General features: G+C 44.1%; 3 protein-coding genes across 4 annotated transcripts; all 3 read left to right on the forward strand.

Moving 5' to 3' along the window:
* Window positions 1-1,088: 1,088 nt before the first annotated feature.
* On the forward strand, window positions 1,089-2,278 carry LOC119298100. Of its 2 annotated transcripts, none has more exons than XM_037575618.1 (4): window positions 1,089-1,256; window positions 1,381-1,443; window positions 1,538-1,779; window positions 1,868-2,278. In XM_037575618.1, exons 1-4 carry the CDS (start codon window positions 1,179-1,181, stop codon window positions 2,034-2,036), a joined length of 552 nt encoding a protein of 183 aa, XP_037431515.1. In that variant the 5' UTR covers window positions 1,089-1,178; the 3' UTR covers window positions 2,037-2,278. The 2 variants fall into 2 exon arrangements, with proteins under 2 accessions (XP_037431515.1, XP_037431516.1); XM_037575619.1 differs by having other exon boundaries at window positions 1,541-1,779.
* A 6,314-nt stretch (window positions 2,279-8,592) lies between these two features.
* On the forward strand, window positions 8,593-9,403 carry LOC119298101 (protein PELPK1-like). Its single transcript, XM_037575620.1, has one exon. The coding sequence runs from the start codon at window positions 8,671-8,673 to the stop codon at window positions 9,148-9,150; it is 480 nt and encodes a 159-aa protein (XP_037431517.1). The 5' UTR covers window positions 8,593-8,670; the 3' UTR covers window positions 9,151-9,403.
* A 2,685-nt stretch (window positions 9,404-12,088) lies between these two features.
* LOC119298102 (protein app1-like) lies at window positions 12,089-12,890 on the forward strand. The gene has a single exon (XM_037575621.1). It carries the CDS (start codon window positions 12,151-12,153, stop codon window positions 12,634-12,636), a length of 486 nt encoding a protein of 161 aa, XP_037431518.1. The 5' UTR covers window positions 12,089-12,150; the 3' UTR covers window positions 12,637-12,890.
* Window positions 12,891-19,445: the final 6,555 nt, after the last annotated feature.

Genomic DNA, 19,445 nt, shown 5'->3' on the forward strand with positions numbered 1-19,445 from the left:
TTCAGACGTCAGGATCGACTCATTCATTTCTAGTGAGCCGCATTGGATGGCTAAATGTGACCGAACCATACGGTCTAAACATTTGTGGTCAATTATGTGACCCGCATTGGAGATGCCCTTACTTCTAATGGCTGGTGTTGTGGAAATCGCTTCATACTCCATTCTTTTAGGGTCTGTTTGGCTCATAGTATTTTCAAACGAATTTTCTAGGATTCTATTTCATAGGATTTTTTTCCTGTAGAGTGTTCATTTAGTTCAAAGGAGTGGATCCTCCAAAATTCCTATGGAATGCTTTCTACAGTATAAATTACATAGGATTCCTAGCAAGAGGTTAAACCTCTTGGAAAAATCTCTTTGAGTCTATGATAACTATGGCATCCACTCTATTTTCATAGAAAATTCCTGTGTTTTTCCTATAATGCAACCAAACAACGTCTATTGCCGATTCATGTATAGGATTCTAAAGTACCATGACATTCTATTCATGTGATTTTCAAATATTGCGAACCTAAGAAACCAATAGGGTCTCTTTGTTTCATAGGATTCTAGAAACACGGGAGTAGGAAAAACATAGGATCGGAATGTCATGCTTATCGCAATCCTATACGATTTTGGTATGTTTGATTGCATGATAGTAAAAAAAAGATTCTTTCAAAGATATTTGAGGTGATGCTAGAATTCCTATGGGAAGTAGCACAAAGAAATCCGTTGTAAAAATTCCTATTGGATCAATCATATGATGAATTAAACAACCAACATAGAAAAGTTTTCTAAGAATTCTAATCCTTTAAAATTCATATGAAAATCATTTGAATCAAATAAGCCTTTACTGTGTTTTGTTATGGGAATCTTGATTTTCTTTCTGGGGTTGAATTATTTTTAAGCTCTCTAGTTCGGTGCATATTCATTCTCGTAAAAATATTAAGATGATATGTCGGCTCAGTCTCTCGAAGATGCTCATAAAGATAGGATGTGCATGTGTGGGTTCATAGGGATGAGTGAATGCACGTGTATATGAGCGCTCTACTGTGTCAATTTTTTGTTGTTGCGGTCTCCTCCTTGTCCTTGTTGCCCTACAAAGCAGACCAGACCGGCTCAACCCCAGTCCCAGCCTTGCTTCACACCACCACCCTCCACTCTTGTCTCTCTCTGTCCCGTCTTCTCTACCGCTAGCTTCAATGGTGCCGGAGCTGGTTCTTGGTGCACCTCCGACGCCGCCGCTGAGCGGGACTAGTGGCGACCATGCCGGCGGCCAAGTATGTATACAGAACCTCTGCTTCTTTATTTCTCTCCTTTTTTTGTGAGGGATATGTACATACATAGCATCAACAATCTCTTGCCCCTCATGTTTCTGCTTGTTCTTCTACCTGCGGCGCTCAGGCACAGGCAGATGCGGTGTCGTCCATCGGCCAGGCTCGGGTCATACACATGCACAACTTGCTGGTAATTTTTCATTTTGATAGATCTCTTATACTGTTTCCTGCTTGGATCTCCGAAGTCTGAACATTTCCCCTTGCGCTGATGAATGTGCACGCAGCAGCAGCACGGCAATGGCGGAGGCGCTTCCATGGCGGACCTGTGCTTGCTGGTTCAGAGGACCCTCCACTCAACAGCGCGGACCGAGATTGCTACGCTGGAGATCCGTCGTCAGATCGCCGACCTTAGCGAGGTCGTGAAGGATCTTGCGTTGCGTCTTCGCGGCCCTAGCGTGCACGACCTCATCCGCGTCTTGAATGCCCGACCAGAAGCCCGCCGGGCCATCAAGTTGCCGATCACCTGGTGCGTTCGCCAGATTCACACATTCAGTAGCCTATTGATTTCTTGTTTACTAACACTAACACGGATCGATGTGGTTTGTTCTTATCAGCTGGGCTGAGTTCGTGGAGGCAACAGAGGCTGTCTTGGCGGCGGAGGAGATGCTTCGGTCGGGCTCGCCTTCGCCACCGGCGCCGCCGGTGGCGGATCCTGCTCCGTCTTCCTCTCCGAAGCGCAAGGCCCCTGAGCAGCCGGCAGCTCCTTTTACTCTGGACGACTAGCTGAAGTGAAGATCGCCCTGGCGCTTCGTGATCCAGGCATCCATTTCCACGGTGGGATGCCTTGCGCGTCGGCTTGTTTGTTGTGGCAACGTTGGACCTGCGTTTCATTTTGGGTTTGCTCTGTACTACCAAGTAGTAGTCGCTTGAACTCGTGTTTGTTTCTGCTTCGGCAGCGTGCGCTGGTGAACGTTTCTTAATGTTTGTTGGTCCAGAAATTAATCCTAAGACTACCTCTTGATTAACTACTGTTTCCTTTTGTCTCACCGGGCATAGATAATGCATATGTTGTCCACGTTTATCAGCTCATGTTTAATTTCTTGTGTAAATTTAGAGTATTTTATTTCCGGGGTTTCATTCTCTCTCTCTGATACCCTAGAAAATATTGTCGAAGAGCTCTCATAAGTCATCATGCTTATCTCTACAATGTTTGTTTTTCTCACAAAGCCTGAGGCGGATGTTCACTTCTCTTCCGTACTCCGTCCCCAATCACTCCATCGACTATGTCACTAGGCTCCTAGGGTAAAAGGTCTCACAATCAACTGAGGTGTCCAATTAAACTTGGATTGGTCCTTCAAAAAAAAATATTAAACTCGGATCACCCAATTTTGACTAAGTCAACAATTTCTCAAAGCTCTCACTCAATTCTTTTATACTATACAATATGCTTTCTAATTTTTAAGTCCTCACAATTAATTGAGGATAGAACTTGGTCACCTGATTTTGACCAGGTCAATAATTTCTCAAGGAGATCTTCCATTTAATTTAGTTATTTTAATTCACCATACTACCTAATTTTGAAGTTCTTTTATTTGATTCAGATATTCGAATTTGAGTTTGGTTTATGATTTTGATCGGACCAACGATTTTTCAAATCAATCAACACCAACCAGCTAGAAAAACATATAAACCCCGTGCCCCCTCTTACCACCTAAAAAAAGAAGGGTCACCATGTGATGATATTATAGCACCAATATAGTACATGTAGACACCGACACCAAAATTTATCCACAAAAGTATGAGTTGTTTAGTGCATAACACAAAATCACACCATGAAGGCCCACCAAATAACTGCACTATAAATAAGCATAAAACACACTCCATTGTCTTCCTCATCCGCAAACTAAATATTCCATCAGCTCCAAAATACATGGGGTGTTAGTTCTTTGGAAAGTCAAATTTCTTTAACTTTCATCAAGTTTAGAGCCAAAAATATCAACATCCACAATATTAAGCCAAAAAATTATGGAAATTCATTTAATGACGAATCTAATAACACCAATTTGATATTAGGAATTTTGATATATTTCTTCATAAATTTGATCACACTTAAAGAGGTTGGACTTTTCAAAAAATTAATATACCATATATTTTAAAATAAAATGAGCAATTTTTTTAAGAATCTCAACAACACCAGCGGCGCAGTGAAGCGCGCCCAACCCTTCTAGTGGTGTAGTACTCCCAACACATCGTGTCGGAATAAAAAAATCAACGCTCCAAAATGCGTTTGAAAATAACATTTTGGAGCAACTATTTTTTTGCCATGATTTCCACAAATGTTATATTGTGATGAAATTTTGCAAGCCAACAAATATATTTTCAATGTTTCAGACAAAAAAAATCAGATTTTTTGGATTTTTCTATTTTTTTCCTGTTCATCTGAGCTCACATGAGCTCTGGTGTAGAACAACACTTTCAACCTTGACTGTCCAACGTGACAAAGGGGTAAATGTCATTGATCGTGGCGTTTACCTCCCCTCTTCCCCGACCCAAAACGCCATAATCCATGGTGTTTTCGCCTGATTAGTAGTTAAACAGACACACAGGCCGAGCCCATCCCATTGTCACTATCCTATGGCGGCTGCCGAACAAGGAACAAAGAGAGGTGCCCCCCCCCCCCCACCAAATCCTTCTAGATCCCCTCTTTCCACCCTCAAATTTATAGATCTGAGGTCTAGAAGCTTCCTTGAGGTAATCTCCCCTGTTTCCTCCAATTTATTTTGGTTAAAATCTCTTATTGTTGTTACATTATTCAACCTTGGGTGATGATAGATGAGTAGATACTTTATTTGATTTAGACTTTTGTGTATTTAGTAGATGATTATAGATGATTGGTAGTGAGTAGATGAAGTGTTGGTGAACATGTAGGACAATTTATTTAGTGTTTGTGCATATATTGTCCCATAGGATATTTTCAAGAGGGATGATGAATATTTGATGGTTTTATGTGGTATGGTTGGTTTGATAATTTGGTTTGATTATAGATGGTGCGTGTATGTGCAAGAAAGCAAGTCCATTATGTTTAGATGATGTGTATATGTGGTATGAAAATATATGACGTGTGTATGTGGTACGACAATATTGTTTGATTTATATATGATGTGTCTGTCTGTATGTGGTATGCTTAAGAGGAGAATCAATATGTGTGTATGTAGATGACTTGGATATGAATCAATCTGAGAGGCTGCTTTTTCTAAATTTTAGCAAAAAGAATGCATTATGTTTATAAGCAAATCCATTTAATGTGTGAATGGAAAATTTATGTTGTTGAGTTGATGTTATTATGCCAAATTACTTGATATTTTTTCCATACGTGATTTGTAGGATGGCGGATAATGGACCTTGGTACGAAAATTTAATTCAAGAGTACGACAGGGAGCATCGTGTGCGGGCCATTGAACATGTGCATGTAAGAAGCAAGACTTATCAATTTTCGGTGATTCTCATGTTCCAAACATTGCCAAACACCCAAATTTCACAAGATTTCATAGATAGCAAAGCATCGATATTAACATAGTCTTGTCACAGCACAGTACTTAGTTCATCACACAAGTCTATAATGACATGAGAGTTCATAACACACAAGAAGTCTCGAATGACATGGAAGTTCATTGCACACAACAAGTCTCGAACTGAAAAGTTCATACATCGTATATCATCGAGGCCATTTCCCCTACTTGTCGCATGCCTCATCCTTCTCTTGTGCAAAAATGCAAGGCAAGCTCTTTCGGGCTTCCTTGCCCTCTCCTCCCGACGAGCCACCTTCTCTTTGCGCACCCTCTCCTCCTCACACTTCTTCCGCTCCTTCCTGTCCTTCCGACGACGCTCATGGCCATCCTACAAATCAAGTGTTTGTGTTAGTGATACACAATGAAGCAAACGAGATCACTTGCATGCCATGTTTATTTGTTTAACATGTTGGTGGGCGGTCATAGGTGTTAGTTGTACGTGCACGATCATGTGCATAGTTGGGATACATGAAGAATCTTCTACCTTCTGTCCATACCTTCTTCCGGTTAGTGGACGTACACCTTCATATTGCAAACATCACCATACTAATATGGTGGTGATTTCTGTTGGGGAACGTAGCAGAAATTCAAAATTTTCTACGCATCACCAAGATCAATCTATGGAGTAATCTAGCAACGAGGGGAAGGAGAGTGCATCTACATACCCTTGTAGATCGCTAAGCGGAAGCGTTCAAGTGAACGGGGTTGATGGAGTCGTACTCGTCGTGATCCAAATCACCGATGATCCTAGTGCCGAACGGACGGCACCTTCGTGTTCAACACACGTACAGCCCGGTGACGTCTCCTACACCTTGATCCAGCAAGGGGAGAAGGAGAGGTTGGGGAAGACTCCATCCAGCAGCAGCACGACGGCGTGGTGGTGATGGAGGAGCGCGGGACTCCAGCAGGGCTTCGCCAAGCACTACGAGAGACAAGGAGGGAGAGGGGTAGGGCTGCGCCAAGAAGGAGATCAAATCACGTGTGTTGGGCAGCCCAAACCTCAAGTATATATAGGGGAAGGGGAGGGGCTGCGCCCCCACCTAGGGTTCCACCCTAGGGGCGGCGGCCAGCCCAGATCCCATCTGGTGGGGCAGCCAAGGGGAGGGGGAGAGGGAGGCGCACCAGGCATGGGCCCTAAGGCCCATCTGCCCTTAGGGTTTGCCCCCCTTCCTCCCCTTAGGCGCCTTGGGCCCTTGTGGGGGGGGGGGCGCACCAGCCCACCTGGGGCTGGTCCCCTCCCACACTTGGCCCATGCAGCCCTCCGGGGCTTGTGGCCCCACTTGGTGGACCCTCGGGACCCTCCCGGTGGTCCCGGTACGTTACCGATAAACCCCGAAACCTTTCCGGCGACCAAAACAGGACTCCCCATATATAAATCTTTACCTCCGGACCATTTCAGAACTCCTCGCGACGTCCGAGATCTCATCCGGGACTCCGAACAACATTCGGTAACCACATATATCTATTCCCTATAACCCTAGCGTCATCGAACCTTAAGTGTGTAGACCCTACGGGTTCGGGAAACATGCAGACATGACCGAGACACATCTCCGGTCAATAACCAACATCGGGATCTGGATACCCATGTTGGCTCCCACATGCTCCACGATGATCTCATCGGATGAACCACGATGTCAAGGACTTAATCAATCCCGTATACAATTCCCTTTGTCTATCGGTACGATACTTGCCCGAGATTCGATCGTCGGTATCCCGATACCTTGTTCAATCTCGTTACCGGCAAGTCTCTTTACTCGTTCCGTAATACATCATCCCGTGATCAACTCCTTGATCACATTGTGCACATTATGATGATGTCCTACCGAGTGGGCCCAGAGATACCTCTCCGTTTACACGGAGTGACAAATCCCAGTCTCGATTCGTGCCAACCCAACAGACACTTTCGGAGATACCTGTAGTGTACCTTTATAGCCACCCAGTTACGTTGTGACGTTTGGCACACCCAAAGCACTCCTACGGTATCCGGGAGTTGCACAATTTCATGGTCTAAGGAAATGATACTTGACATTAGAAAAGCTTTAGCATACGAACTACATGATCTTGTGCTAGGCTTAGGATTGGGTCTTGTCCATCACATTATTCTCCTAATGATGTGATCCCGTTATCAACGACATCCAATGTCCATGGTCAGGAAACCGTAACCATCTATTGATCAACGAGCTAGTCAACTAGAGGCTTACTAGGGACATGGTGTTGTCCATGTATCCACACATGTATCTGAGTTTCCTATCAATACAATTCTAGCATGGATTATAAACGATTATCATGAACAAGGAAATATAATAATAACCAATTTATTATTGCCTCTAGGGCATATTTCCAACAATTTCATCCCCCTTCTTCTTGTCCAAGCTGCCCCCTCCATGTCTTCGGCATGTCCTCTCGTTCAGCGCACGATGACTTCATCATGGAACCGGATGAATCCATGCCAACAATAAGAACAATTGTTAGCAAATGACATGAACAAAGAAAATGTGTAAAAACAAGAAGTGTTCGGAATAGTATGAACAAATACTTACCATTCATATTATATCAATCATTTTGATTACACAAATAATCAAAAGCCAATCCTCTACCGCTTCTGCATCCTGTACGACCACGAATACCGCCGGAACCTCCTCTACGACCACCACCACCACCACTTATAACACTTGTCCGCTCTCTACGGCCACCATGACCACACATGTCTCCTCGTTCACCAGTGAAATGTCATCTACCACCGGCCTGGCTAGTGCTAGGATTGCCCCCCTTTGACGTTTTCGTTTTCTTCCATGTCCTTGCATAGTGTTCTCTATCATCGCATCCCCCATAATTGCTAGTCTCAGGACCTATACGTTGAGAAATACATCAATGTACAGTTATATACGGTGCGGGTCATGCTGTGGGCTGTGAATCACGGTGCCGACCGAGCGTTCGTGATAACGAACCACCTCTAGCTCGAGCACCAAACGGCATTTTTGAAAAAGTATCATCATATTCGACAAAGACGTGTTCCTTATTATAGCCATTTATGATGTAATATGAGTGTATTCGTATGAAAACTAATGATTACAATATTGTATTGAATACTAATCAAAATATAAAACATTATGTAGAAAATTCAGCCGCGTAAATACATGGGCCCCGTACGTCATGATTAAATACATATATAGTCGTCGCTAGGTGGTCTACGGATATGGATATAATTTTTTTATGTTTGTTGTAATGCCATGATTGAAAATAAATAGATCCAAAAATTTCCTGCAAGAAAACACATGGGTCACAGGTTGTTTTTTAAAAAGCAAACTCGTTGTTTCTTAGGTGACCCACTTGGATGTTGGATCACTACTTGTAACGAAAACAGAGGATGACGTAGACAAGCACAACAACAGAGCCAGAGGTGTGTTAAAAGAAAATTGAGGCATAGGTACGACACAAGGCGGCGCAGCTCCGGACAAAACCAGAAAATTAGCAATGCACGGGCAAAATATGCTGTGCAGGCTGCAGAGACGTTGACGCGCAGGAACCGCCGGCTGGAAAGGAGCCATGCACCACCAGCTCCACACCAATACGGAGAAAATTCGAGCCATGCAGGTGCATCCACTCTCCGGTCTTCCTCGGCTGGCACTTCGGTTACCAACAAAAGCTGGAGAAAGCCGTGTTGGCCACTATAATGTGAGTCTGGCCAACAACCAATCTGATTAATCATTTAGTTAAGGCTATATATTGGCTGTTATTGACCCAGGTTCTTGCATCCCACCTCGCAACAGAGCAAGAGCAGCCTTCCAATCACTACCCACGCACGAAGCTAAACCGTCTCAAAGAAAACTACTAGCTAGCACCGAGCAATGGCTTCCAATGCGAGCTTGTTGGCCGTGATCATGGCGTGCACGCTCCTCAGTGGAAGCCACGGTGCACGACACTTGGCCGACACCACCCCGGCGGCTGCCCCACCCGCTGCGGCTACTGTCCCTGGCCTCCCGGCCGTGCCTACCATGCCGACCCTACCACCGATGTCGGCTATGCCAACGGTTCCGGTCGTGACAGTGCCAGCTATGCCGACGCTGCCCACGGTGACCGTGCCGCAGGTGACACTGCCTCCTATGCCTGCTGTTCCTTCTGTGCCCAAGGTGACCATGCCTCCGATGCCCGCCATCGTCGTGCCCAAGGTGACCATGGCGCCGATGCCCGCCGTCACTGTACCTAAGGTGACGGTGCCACCGATGCCCGCCATTCCTTCCATGCCCAAGGTGACACTGCCGCCGATGCCTTCTATCCCAACCGTCAACGTGCCTATGCCATTCCTGGCGCCGCCTCCATCAGCATAGGTGTGCCATGTGCATGGTGTTGCATTGATGGTGTCGCGCTCAGCGCTCTTCATGTTTGATCCAGTGCTAGAACACTCGCCTGCTCCTGTGTGAAATATTTGTGTTCGCGTTGTATGTTTTGCATTTGAAGTATCAAATGTCAGTTAGTGATTTTTTAGGGTTGTCCTAGTACATATGCAGTATTTCTAAGTATTTAATGATGTATTTATATTCTATCATTGTTATATTGGAGGGATCAAAACTTCAAAATTCATGGAACGTGTATTTCACATCAATAACCTGCAACCAAAACATTTTTTTGAAGGGAGACCAGCAATTGCTGGACTTTTCATTATGATAGGTAAGGAGCAGTATTTACATTGACATGAAAGGTCATAAGGAGGAAAAAGCTAGAGAAAAAAAAACTTAAAAAAACTGAAGAGAATGATCTCTTAGGGTTGGTCCCCAAAGGGCGATGACATGCATTTTGCACCCCCTAGCCTCTACAACCAAAACATTTTCACACTCTTGTATAATTTTGACGGTGGCGCGTTATTCAAGTTTGATCCAGTCGCTAGATTGCCTCACCCACCAGAAGTTTCTCTTCTCCAAAATCGTTCTCCCCTCTAGTCCTTATGCAACAACTCACTCTCCCTAGACACCACCGCCTCCTCCCTTCACAAACATGGTGAGCCGCAGCCATCTCTCTTTCCACTGGCGACAACCCTACTCTCTCTCACACACATCTCTCTCTCTCAACCACGTGGCGGTGCCCGCCACATGACATCGATCCTCATCTTGTGTCATGTCTTCGCATTAGCCTTGCCCCCATACGGAAGTTGTAAGAATCCCTCAAATCACGATAGCTCTGCAACTAGCAACCAATTTTTTTGCGATACTATAAATTAAATAAGAAAACAACAAAAATATTGGATAAAATCAAATGTGAGCAATTTGAGAACTCTGAGAAAACAGTGATGTATTTACGAGGAATCGATTGTTGATAATCTACAAACAAAATCCCTACTGCTTGAGGAAACCTTTTAGATGTAGTTGCAGACAGTGATGAGTCTACTAATGTTCAAGATTTTATCATATGAAGTGGTGAGTCCTACACTAGAAGATTTGCGCCCCCTCGTGGCATGTACCTTTCCCTTCCCTCTGAAGTATTCCTAGGTTTGTAGACTCATTAGTATCCTAAAATAAATCTCCAGTTCCTACTCTACAACATTTGTGCCGGTGAGTTTTTTTTTTCTTCATAATGTTCAAGAGAGACCTACCACCCGACAGAAGGCCTCAAATGGTCAGATTTTGCATCAACTCAAAACGCATTCCAAACCACCAGGTGGAGGTATTCGCGAAGTAGGTTGTTGCAGAGTTAGTTTTGGTCCATTTGGAGTGGGTATGAAAACCATCACCCGGACAGGGTGCCACAAACACCATATATTTTCCTCATAATCCTAAAATCAGAACAATTATGAATTTTTGTTGTTGGAAATTAGCTATTTGCAATTAAAAAATGGCTTGTGTAAAAGAAATGTATAGAAACAAGATATTTCAAGAGTGACTGAGGGAGAATGCTTTAACAGATTTAGCAGGAGCATTCAACGACGGTTGTGATATTCTATTCTTACTGATTCAATTTTATTTTGGTGTGTGCCACACGTTTTGTGGATCTACTGGCATATTATCAACCAAACAACTTCCATTCCAAAAGGGACCAAAATATTACCTGATTTAGAATGCTGAAGGCAAATGTTATCTTATATTTAAATTGAATCATTAAAGTTGAATTTGGGGTAAAGTTATGAAAAGTGGGGGTGTAATTTTATCAGGGGAGCAAATATCCAAAAAAAACTTGCGGGGAGGGGGGGGGACTAAACTTTCCTATACAAAATATTTAGGCGGCCAAGTATAAATAGCATTATATCTTTTCATTTTTACATGCCCAAAAAAATATCTTCATATTTGACCAAGATGTTTTCAATATTTCTTTCATTATAATTTGAAGTACGTGTATTCTTGCGAGGACGTACTAATGATTCTTTTTAATTGAAGACTATTCCAAAAATAAAATTATATATATATATATATATATATATATATATATATATATATATTAAAATTCTAGCCACATAGATATGTGGGCCATCGTGCTTCTAGGTGACCCAATCCAAATGAATGGACCGGCTCACTTTGATGTTGGATCACCAGTTGTAATTAAAAACAAACCCTCAAAAAAAGTTGTAATGAAAAACAGTGGCACAGACAAGCATAACAGCAGAGGTAACAGAGTCATCAGGGAACTAGTCTGATGGAAAACTAGGTTTAATAGTTGTGATTTCATGTATGAGTCTAGGAGCAGAAATAGTGATGCCCACAATCTCGCTAAGTTTTGTTTAAAACTCTCTTTTGGTAGACATTTGTGGCTGGGTTGTACCCCACCCGAAGTTCTCATCCCTGTAACAATTCAAGTTTGATTAATAAAGCCTGAGGGATGATTCTCGATCTGAAAAAAAAAGAAGCAGAGGTAACAAAGTGGCGTGTGCCGAAGTGGATGACAACATTTTACAGCAATGCATGTGCAAAATATATTTGTCTTTCGAAATGGCAGGATTCCTGCACGAGCAAAATATACACGCTGCAAAAAAAACACACACGCTGAAACAGAAGGGTGGCAAGGAGCAGAACACCAGAGCAGCGCCACCAGCTCCACACCAAAACGCAGGAAATTCAGGCCATGCAGATGCATCCACGTTCCGGTCTTCCTCAGCTGATCGATCGAACAAACATTTTCCTTTTGGTCAACACGCTGGCACTTCCGTTACCAACCGTAACTAGAGAAAGCTGGGTTGGCCACTATATTGTGAGTCTGGTTCAACAAACCTATCTAATCACTTGGTTAAGGCTATATATTGCCTGGCATCGACCCGTGTTCTTGCATCCCAACTCGCTGCAATCACTAGCTACCCAGGCACGACGCTAAACCATCTCGGAGAAACTACTAGCTAGCACTGAGCAATGGCTTCCAATGCGAGCTTGTTGGCCGTGATCATGGCGTGCACCATCCTCGGCGGCCACACGTGCCACGGCGCACGCCACCTGGCCGACACCACGCCGGCGGCTGCCCCACCCGCTGCGGCTGCTGTCCCTGGCCTCCCGGCCGTGCCTACCATGCCGACCCTGTCACCGATGCCGGCTATGCCAACGGTTCCGGCCGTGACAGTGCCAGCTATGCCGACGGTGCCTGCGCTGACCGTGCCGCAGGTGACACTACCTCCTATGCCTGCTGTTCCTTCCGTGCCCAAGGTGACCATGCCTCCGATGCCCGCCATCTTTGTGCCCAAGGTGACCATGGTGCCGATGCCCGCCATCGTTGTGCCTAAGGTGACGGTGCCACCGATGCCCGCTATTCCTTCCATGCCCAAGGTGACACTGCCGCCGATGCCTTCTATCCCAACCGTCAACGTGCCTATGCCGTTCCTGGCGCCGCCTCCATCAGCATAGGTGTGCCATGTGCATGGTGTTGCATTGACGGTCTCACGCTCTTCATGTTTGATCAAGTGCTAGATCACTCGCCTGCTCCTATGTGAAATATTTGTGTTCGCCATGTGTGTTTTGCATTTCAAATATCAGACGTCAGTTAGTGTGGGTTGATTTTTTGGGTTGTCCCAATACATATGCGGTATTTCTATGTATTTAATGATGTATTTCTGTTCTATCATTCTTATATTGGAGGAGGGATAAAAAACTTTAAGATTCGTGGAAAGTGTATTTCATATCAATAACCTGCAACTAAAACATCTTCACAATCTTATACTTCCTCCAGCCGAAATACAAGTTGGAGAAATGAATAAAAATGGATGTATCTAAAACTAAATATGTCTAGACATCCATTTCTTTGACACGTTTCTTCGGACAGAGCGAGTATCATCCAAAGTGTATTAGCAAATATTGGTTCTCTCTCCGTATCACGTCTCACCTACCACATGAACTCTCTTCTCCAAATCCTTCTCCCTCCCTGGTCCATCGGCAGCAACTCTAGGGTTTGTTAGAGAGTAGGCTGCTAAAAAAGAGAGGAGGCTGCTAGCTTTTCCCCTTGACCCGTTTGGCGCCGCTGCGGGACCCTTGGCCCCTACTGGCCGCTACGATGGTGAAGGATGGGACACTAGTAGAAAACAGGGCTTTGGTCCAGGCCGGGTCAGCCCATTAGTCCCGGTTCAGTCTAGAACCGAGACCAATGTGGGCATTGGTCCTGGTTCGTGAGCCCAGGGGGCCGGCCGGGCCACGTGGGCCATTGGTCCCGGTTCATCTGGACCTTTTGGACCCGGTTGGTGGGATGAACCGGGACCAATGGGCCTCGCTCCTGGCCCATCACCATTGGTCCCGGTTGGTGGCTTGAACCGGGACCAAAGGCTCCCCTTTAGTCCCGGCTCATGTCACCAACCGGGACCAATGAGGTGCCTATATATACCCCTCGCTCTGTTTTTCTCTGGCCGAGGGGGAGAGGGCTTAGTGGTGCTCTAGCTCACCTTCTATGCACACAAGGTGTTCGATGGAATGCCCGAGCCACACTACTTAAGCTTTCTCCTCTCCAAGCTCGACCTCCAAGCTCCATTTTCCATAATATTTGTCTAGGTTTAGCGGTCCGTCACGCCCCGTCCCCGTCTTCACTGCCGTCGATCACCCGCGCCGAGCTCATCGCCGACACCACCGTGGTGAGCCTCTTGTTTTATCTTCTTTCTGAAAGGAAAAATATTCTTACTTGTATGTCTACATAGATACTTGTATTATTTTCTTACTTTTATTATTGCATCTTATATAGTGCGATGGTTTTGGTATCCGCCCCCGTCGGCCCTCGTCCTGTCTATGATTCGGATGTGGTATATATATTATCTTTATAACTATTGGTTCATTTATTGTTTATGAAAATTATGCCGACCAACGTGACATAGATTTTATTTATGTAGGATGTATGTGAATCGGAAATGCCAACCGACCCTATTGTTGAGAGGTTAAATTTAGTTGAAGAAGAAAACAATTTGTTGAAAGAAAAAATAAAAAAAATTGAGGAGGAGAAGATGATATTGGAGTTGCATGTTGCGGATGTCGTCAATGATCACAAGATCAAGATGGATGCAATGCGCTTGAAGATTAGAAAGATTAGAAAATATTCCATTCATACCGAGGCTTGGTATCATTATGCCGTTGGATCAATTGTTACCTTGGTTGCGATTATGATCGCATTTGTTTTCGCATTGAAATGTTTTACATAGTTTCAATGTATGGTTTAATTAATTAGATGCTCTGGAGAGGTATATATTGTTAGATGAGAATTATGTATGCACTTTGGTTTTAATGTGATGATGAACTTCTATTAATTTGGACACTTAATTATATATAATGCACGCAAATGAACCGGCAATGGATGTACGGCGACAGACACACCCGCGAGTACATTAAGGGCGTGCATGAGTTTCTCGATGCGGCTGAGCCAAACAAGCAGAATGGTTTTATGTGTTGTCCATGCACTGAATGTGGGAATACGAGGTCTTACTCTAACCGGAAAATCCTTCACTCCCACCTGCTTTACAAGGGTTTTTCATGCCACACTATAATGTTTGGACGAGGCACGGAGAAATAGGGGTTATGATGGAAGACGGCGAAGAAGACGAGTACGATGACAACTATGTGCCACCTGAATACGGTGATGCTGCAACGGGGGGAGCTGGTGAAGATCAAGAGGAACCAGACGATGTGCCCAATGATGCTGCAACGGATGAAGCTGCTGAAGATCAAGAGGAATTATACGATGTGCCCGATGATGATGATCTCCGCCGGGTCATTGTCGATGCAAGGACGCAATGCGAAAGTCAAAAGGAGAAGCTGAAGTTCGATCGCATGTTAGAGGATCACAAAAAAGGGTTATACCCCAATTGCGAAGATGGCAACACAAAGCTCGGTACCGTACTGGAATTGCTGCAGTAGAAGGCAGAGAATGCTGTGGCTGACAAAGGATTTGAGAAGCTACTGAAAATATTGAAGAAGAAGCTTCCAAAGGATAACGAATTGCCCGACAGTACATACGCAGCAAAGAAGGTCGTATGCCCTCTAGGATTGGAGGTGGAGAAGATACATGCATGCCCTAATGACTGCAGCCTCTACCGCGGTGCATACAAGGATCTGAACGCATGCCCGGTATGCGATGCATTGCGGTACAAGATCAGACGAGATGACCCTGGTGATGTTGACGGCGAGCCCCCCAGGAAGAGGGTTCCTGCGAAGGTGATGTGGTATGCTCCTATAATACCACGGTTGAAACGTCTGTTCAGAAACGAAGAGCATGCCAAGTTGATGCGATGGAACAGTGAGAACCAAAAGAAAGATGGGAAGTTGAGAGCACCCGCTGACGGGTCGCAGTGAAGAAAAATCGAGAGAAAGTACTGGGATGAGTTTGCAAAGGACCCAAGGAATGTATGGTTTGCTTTAAGCGCGGATGGCATTAATCCTTTCGGGGAGCAGAGCAGCAATCACAGCACCTGGCCCGTGACTCTATGTATGTCTAACCTTCCTCCTTGGATGTGCATGAAGCGGAAGTTCATTATGATACCAGTTCTCATCCAAGGCCCTAAGCAACCCGGCAACGAAATTTATGTGTACCTAAGGCCATTAGTTGAAGAACTTTTACAGCTGTGGAATGGAAACGGTGTATGTACGTGGGATGAGCACAGACAGGAGGAATTTAACCATAAGGCGTTGCTGTTCGTGACCATCAACGATTGGTCCGCTCTCAGTAACCTTTCAGGACAGACAAACAAAGGATACCACGCATGCACACACTATTTAGATGACACTGAAAGTATATACCTGGACAAATGCAGGAAGAATGTGTACCTGGGCCATCGTCGATTTCTTCCGACCAACCATCAATGTCGAAAGAAAGGCAAGCATTTCAAAGGCGAGGCAGATCACCGGAAGAAGCCCGCCATGCGCACCGGTGATCACGTGCTTGCTATGGTCAATGATTTACACTACGTAATCTTTGGAAAGGGTCCCGGTGGACTAGCTGTTCCGAATGACGCTGAGGGACACGCACCCATGTGGAAGAAGAAATCTATATTTTGGGACCTACCCTACTGGAAAGACCTAGAGGTCCGCTCCTCAATTGACGTGATGCACGTGACGAAGAACCTTTGCATGAACCTGCTAAGCTTCTTGGGCGTGTATGGGAAGACAAAAGATACGCCTGAGGCACGAGAGGACCTGCAACGTTTGCACGAAAAAGACGGCATGCCTCCGAAGCAGTATAAAGGTCCTGCCAGCTACGCTCTTACGAAAGAAGAGAAAGAAATATTCTTTGAATGCCTGCTCAGTATGAAGGTCACGACTGGCTTCTCGTCGAATATAAAGGGAATAATAAATATGCCAGAGAAAAAGTTTCAGAACCTAAAGTCTCATGACTGCCACGTGATTATGACGCAACTGCTTCCGGTTGCATTGAGGGGGCTTCTACCAGAAAACGTCCGATTAGCCATTGTGAAGCTATGTGCATTCCTCAATGCAATCTCTCAGAAGGTGATCGATCCAGAAACCATACCAAGGCTAAGGAGTGATGTGGCGCAATGTCTTGTCAGTTTCGAGCTGGTGTTCCCACCATCCTTCTTCAATATCATGACGCACGTCCTAGTTCATCTAGTCGACGAGATTGATATCTTGGGGCCCGTATTTCTACACAATATGTTCCCCTTTGAGAGGTTCATGGGAGTCCTAAAAAAATATGTCCGTAACCGCGCTAGGCCAGAAGGAAGCATCTCCATGGGCCATCAAACAGAGGATGTTATCGGGCTTTGTGTTGACTTCATTCCTGGCCTTAAGAAGATAGGTCTCCCTAAATTGCGGTATGAGGGGAGACTGACTGGAAAAGGCACTCTTGGAAGAGACTCAATAATATGCAGGGACGGATATTCTTGGTCTCAAGCAAACTACACAGTTCTACAGAACTCTACCTTGGTGACCCCGTATGTCGATGAACACAAGAACAGTCTGCGCTCCAAACACCCGGAGCAGTGCGACGACTGGATTACATGTGAACACATCAGGACTTTCAGCAGTTGGTTGGAAACACGTCTCAGAGATGACAACACTGTTTGTGATGAGTTGTACTTGTTGTCCAGGGGATCATCTTTGACTGTATTGACTTACAAAGGATACGAGATAAATGGGAATATATTTTACACGATCGCCCAAGATCAAAAGAGCACCAACCAAAATAGCGGTGTCCGTTTTGATGCAGCAACTGAGAGCGGAAAGGACACATATTATGGTTACATAGTGGACATATGGGAACTTGACTACGGACCTGATTTTAAGGTCCCTTTGTTTAAGTGCAAATGGGTCAATCTGTTAGGCGGCGGGGTACAGGTAGACCCAAAGTACGGAATGACAATAGTGGATCTGAAAAATCTTGGGTACACTGACGAACCGTTCGTCCTAGCCAATGATGTGGCACAGGTTATCTATGTGAAGGACATGTCTACCAAACCGAGAAAAAGAAAAGATAAGGAAGCGAATACATCATACGATGAGCCAAAGCGCCACATAGTTCTTTCAGGAAAAAGGGACATCCTGGGAGTGGACGGCAAGACAGACATGTCTGAAGATTATGAAAAGTTTCATGAAATTCCTCCCTTCAATGTCAAGGCTGACCCAAGCATCCTGATAAACAATGAAGATTATCCATGGTTACGGCGCAATAAGCAAATGACACAAGCGGAGAAAAAGTGAAGACTTTCTCCCGCAACTATTATGATGATACCATGCCAACTTTGTAACACACGAACATGCTACCATTGTCCGTTTTGTACATGCACATGCTATGTGGGTGAAATTAAGATACCATGCCAACTTTCAACTTTTCAGAGTTCATTTGAAATGCTTTCATGTCTTATGGTTCGGCCCTCGTAATACCATGACCATTAGTCCCTGGCCCATGCCAACTTTCAACTTTCAACTTTCTAAAACTAATGGCACTAACAGAAAGTTTATAATTTTGCTCCTCGCCCCTGGCCCATGACCATTAGTCCCGGTTTGTGCCACAAACCAGGACTAAAGGGTTGGTCCTCGTTGCGAGCAGAGTTTAGTCCCACCTCGCCAACCGAAGGGGGCTCACACCGGTTTATAAGCCCTTCCCTCTCTGCCTTGTTGAGCTCCTCTCAAAGTGAAATAGATGCCCTAATAGAGAAAAGTTTAACCTAAATTCATAGTGAATTTCTCTGAAATTCATAGAAATTTACTAGGAATTTAGGTTGAATTTTCTCTATAAGCGCATCTATTCTCATTTTTTTAGTAAGTTAATCACAAACTTGTGATTCAAACAATTTTCAAAGAATTCAAATTTTAACTATCCAAATTTGAAAACTAATGGCACTAACAGAAAGTTTATAATTTTTCTAAAACTAATGGCACTAACAGAAAGTTTATAATTTTGCTAACCTAAAAGCAAACAGAATTAAAATTAAAGCAAAAAACAAAAGAAAATAAATAATGCAAAAAACAAATCAAAAAAATAGGAAAAAACTATTTTTATAGTAAAGTTAATCACAAAATAAAATAAATAAAGCAACAAAGAAAACAAAAAAACTAAAAAAGTGTTTTCAAATTTGAAAACTAATGGCACTAACAGAAAGTTTTATAATTTTTCTAAAACTAAAAGGAAAAAGAATAAAAAAAATAAAGCAAAAAACAAAAGAAAATAAATAATGCAGAAAACAAAACAAAAAAACTGGAAAAAATAGCAACAATAAGTATTTTGTTGTAAGTAGAAACAAAATAAAATAAATAAAGCAACAAAGAAAACAAAAAAACAAAAAAAGTGTTTTCAAATTTGAAAACTAATGGCATTAACAAATAGTTTATAATTTTTCTAAAACTAAAAGCATAAATAATTAAAAAATAAAGCAACAAACAAAAGAAAATAAATAAAGCAACAAAAAAACAAAAAAAATGCCACCTACTGGGCCCCCACGGCCTGAATACGACTAGAAACCCATCCAAGGGCCAGGATTCAGGCCCGCAGGAGGCCCAGTAGGCCCACAGGCATAGTAGTGACAATTAGGCCATAAGCCTGCAATGGAGAGGAGCTCGAGAGGGGTGCGGCAGTGGGACTTATAAACCACTGCGCACCCCTCTCAACTAGCGAGGTGGGACTAAACTTTCGACGCAGCAGCCGCACAAGGCCTTTGGTCCCGGTTGGTGGCACCAACCGGGACTAAAGGGGGCCATTGGTCACGGTTCGTGGCACAAACCGTGACCAATGC

This window comes from Triticum dicoccoides, chromosome 5A (genome assembly GCF_002162155.2).
Source record: "Triticum dicoccoides isolate Atlit2015 ecotype Zavitan chromosome 5A, WEW_v2.0, whole genome shotgun sequence".
Taxonomy (NCBI): Eukaryota; Viridiplantae; Streptophyta; class Magnoliopsida; order Poales; family Poaceae; genus Triticum; species Triticum dicoccoides.

What these genes read in the sequence shown, in the direction of transcription:
- LOC119298102 (XM_037575621.1), top strand. Translation starts at nt 12,151, where the DNA reads ATGGCTTCCAATGCGAGCTTGTTGGCCGTGATCATGGCGTGCACCATC.
- LOC119298101 (XM_037575620.1), top strand. Translation starts at nt 8,671, where the DNA reads ATGGCTTCCAATGCGAGCTTGTTGGCCGTGATCATGGCGTGCACGCTC.
- LOC119298100 (XM_037575618.1), top strand. Translation starts at nt 1,179, where the DNA reads ATGGTGCCGGAGCTGGTTCTTGGTGCACCTCCGACGCCGCCGCTGAGC. An exon ending in GCGACCATGCCGGCGGCCAA is followed by an intron (nt 1,257 to 1,380) that starts GTATGTATACAG and finishes TGCGGCGCTCAG; the next exon opens with GCACAGGCAGATGCGGTGTC. An exon ending in ATCAAGTTGCCGATCACCTG is followed by an intron (nt 1,780 to 1,867) that starts GTGCGTTCGCCA and finishes TGTTCTTATCAG; the next exon opens with CTGGGCTGAGTTCGTGGAGG.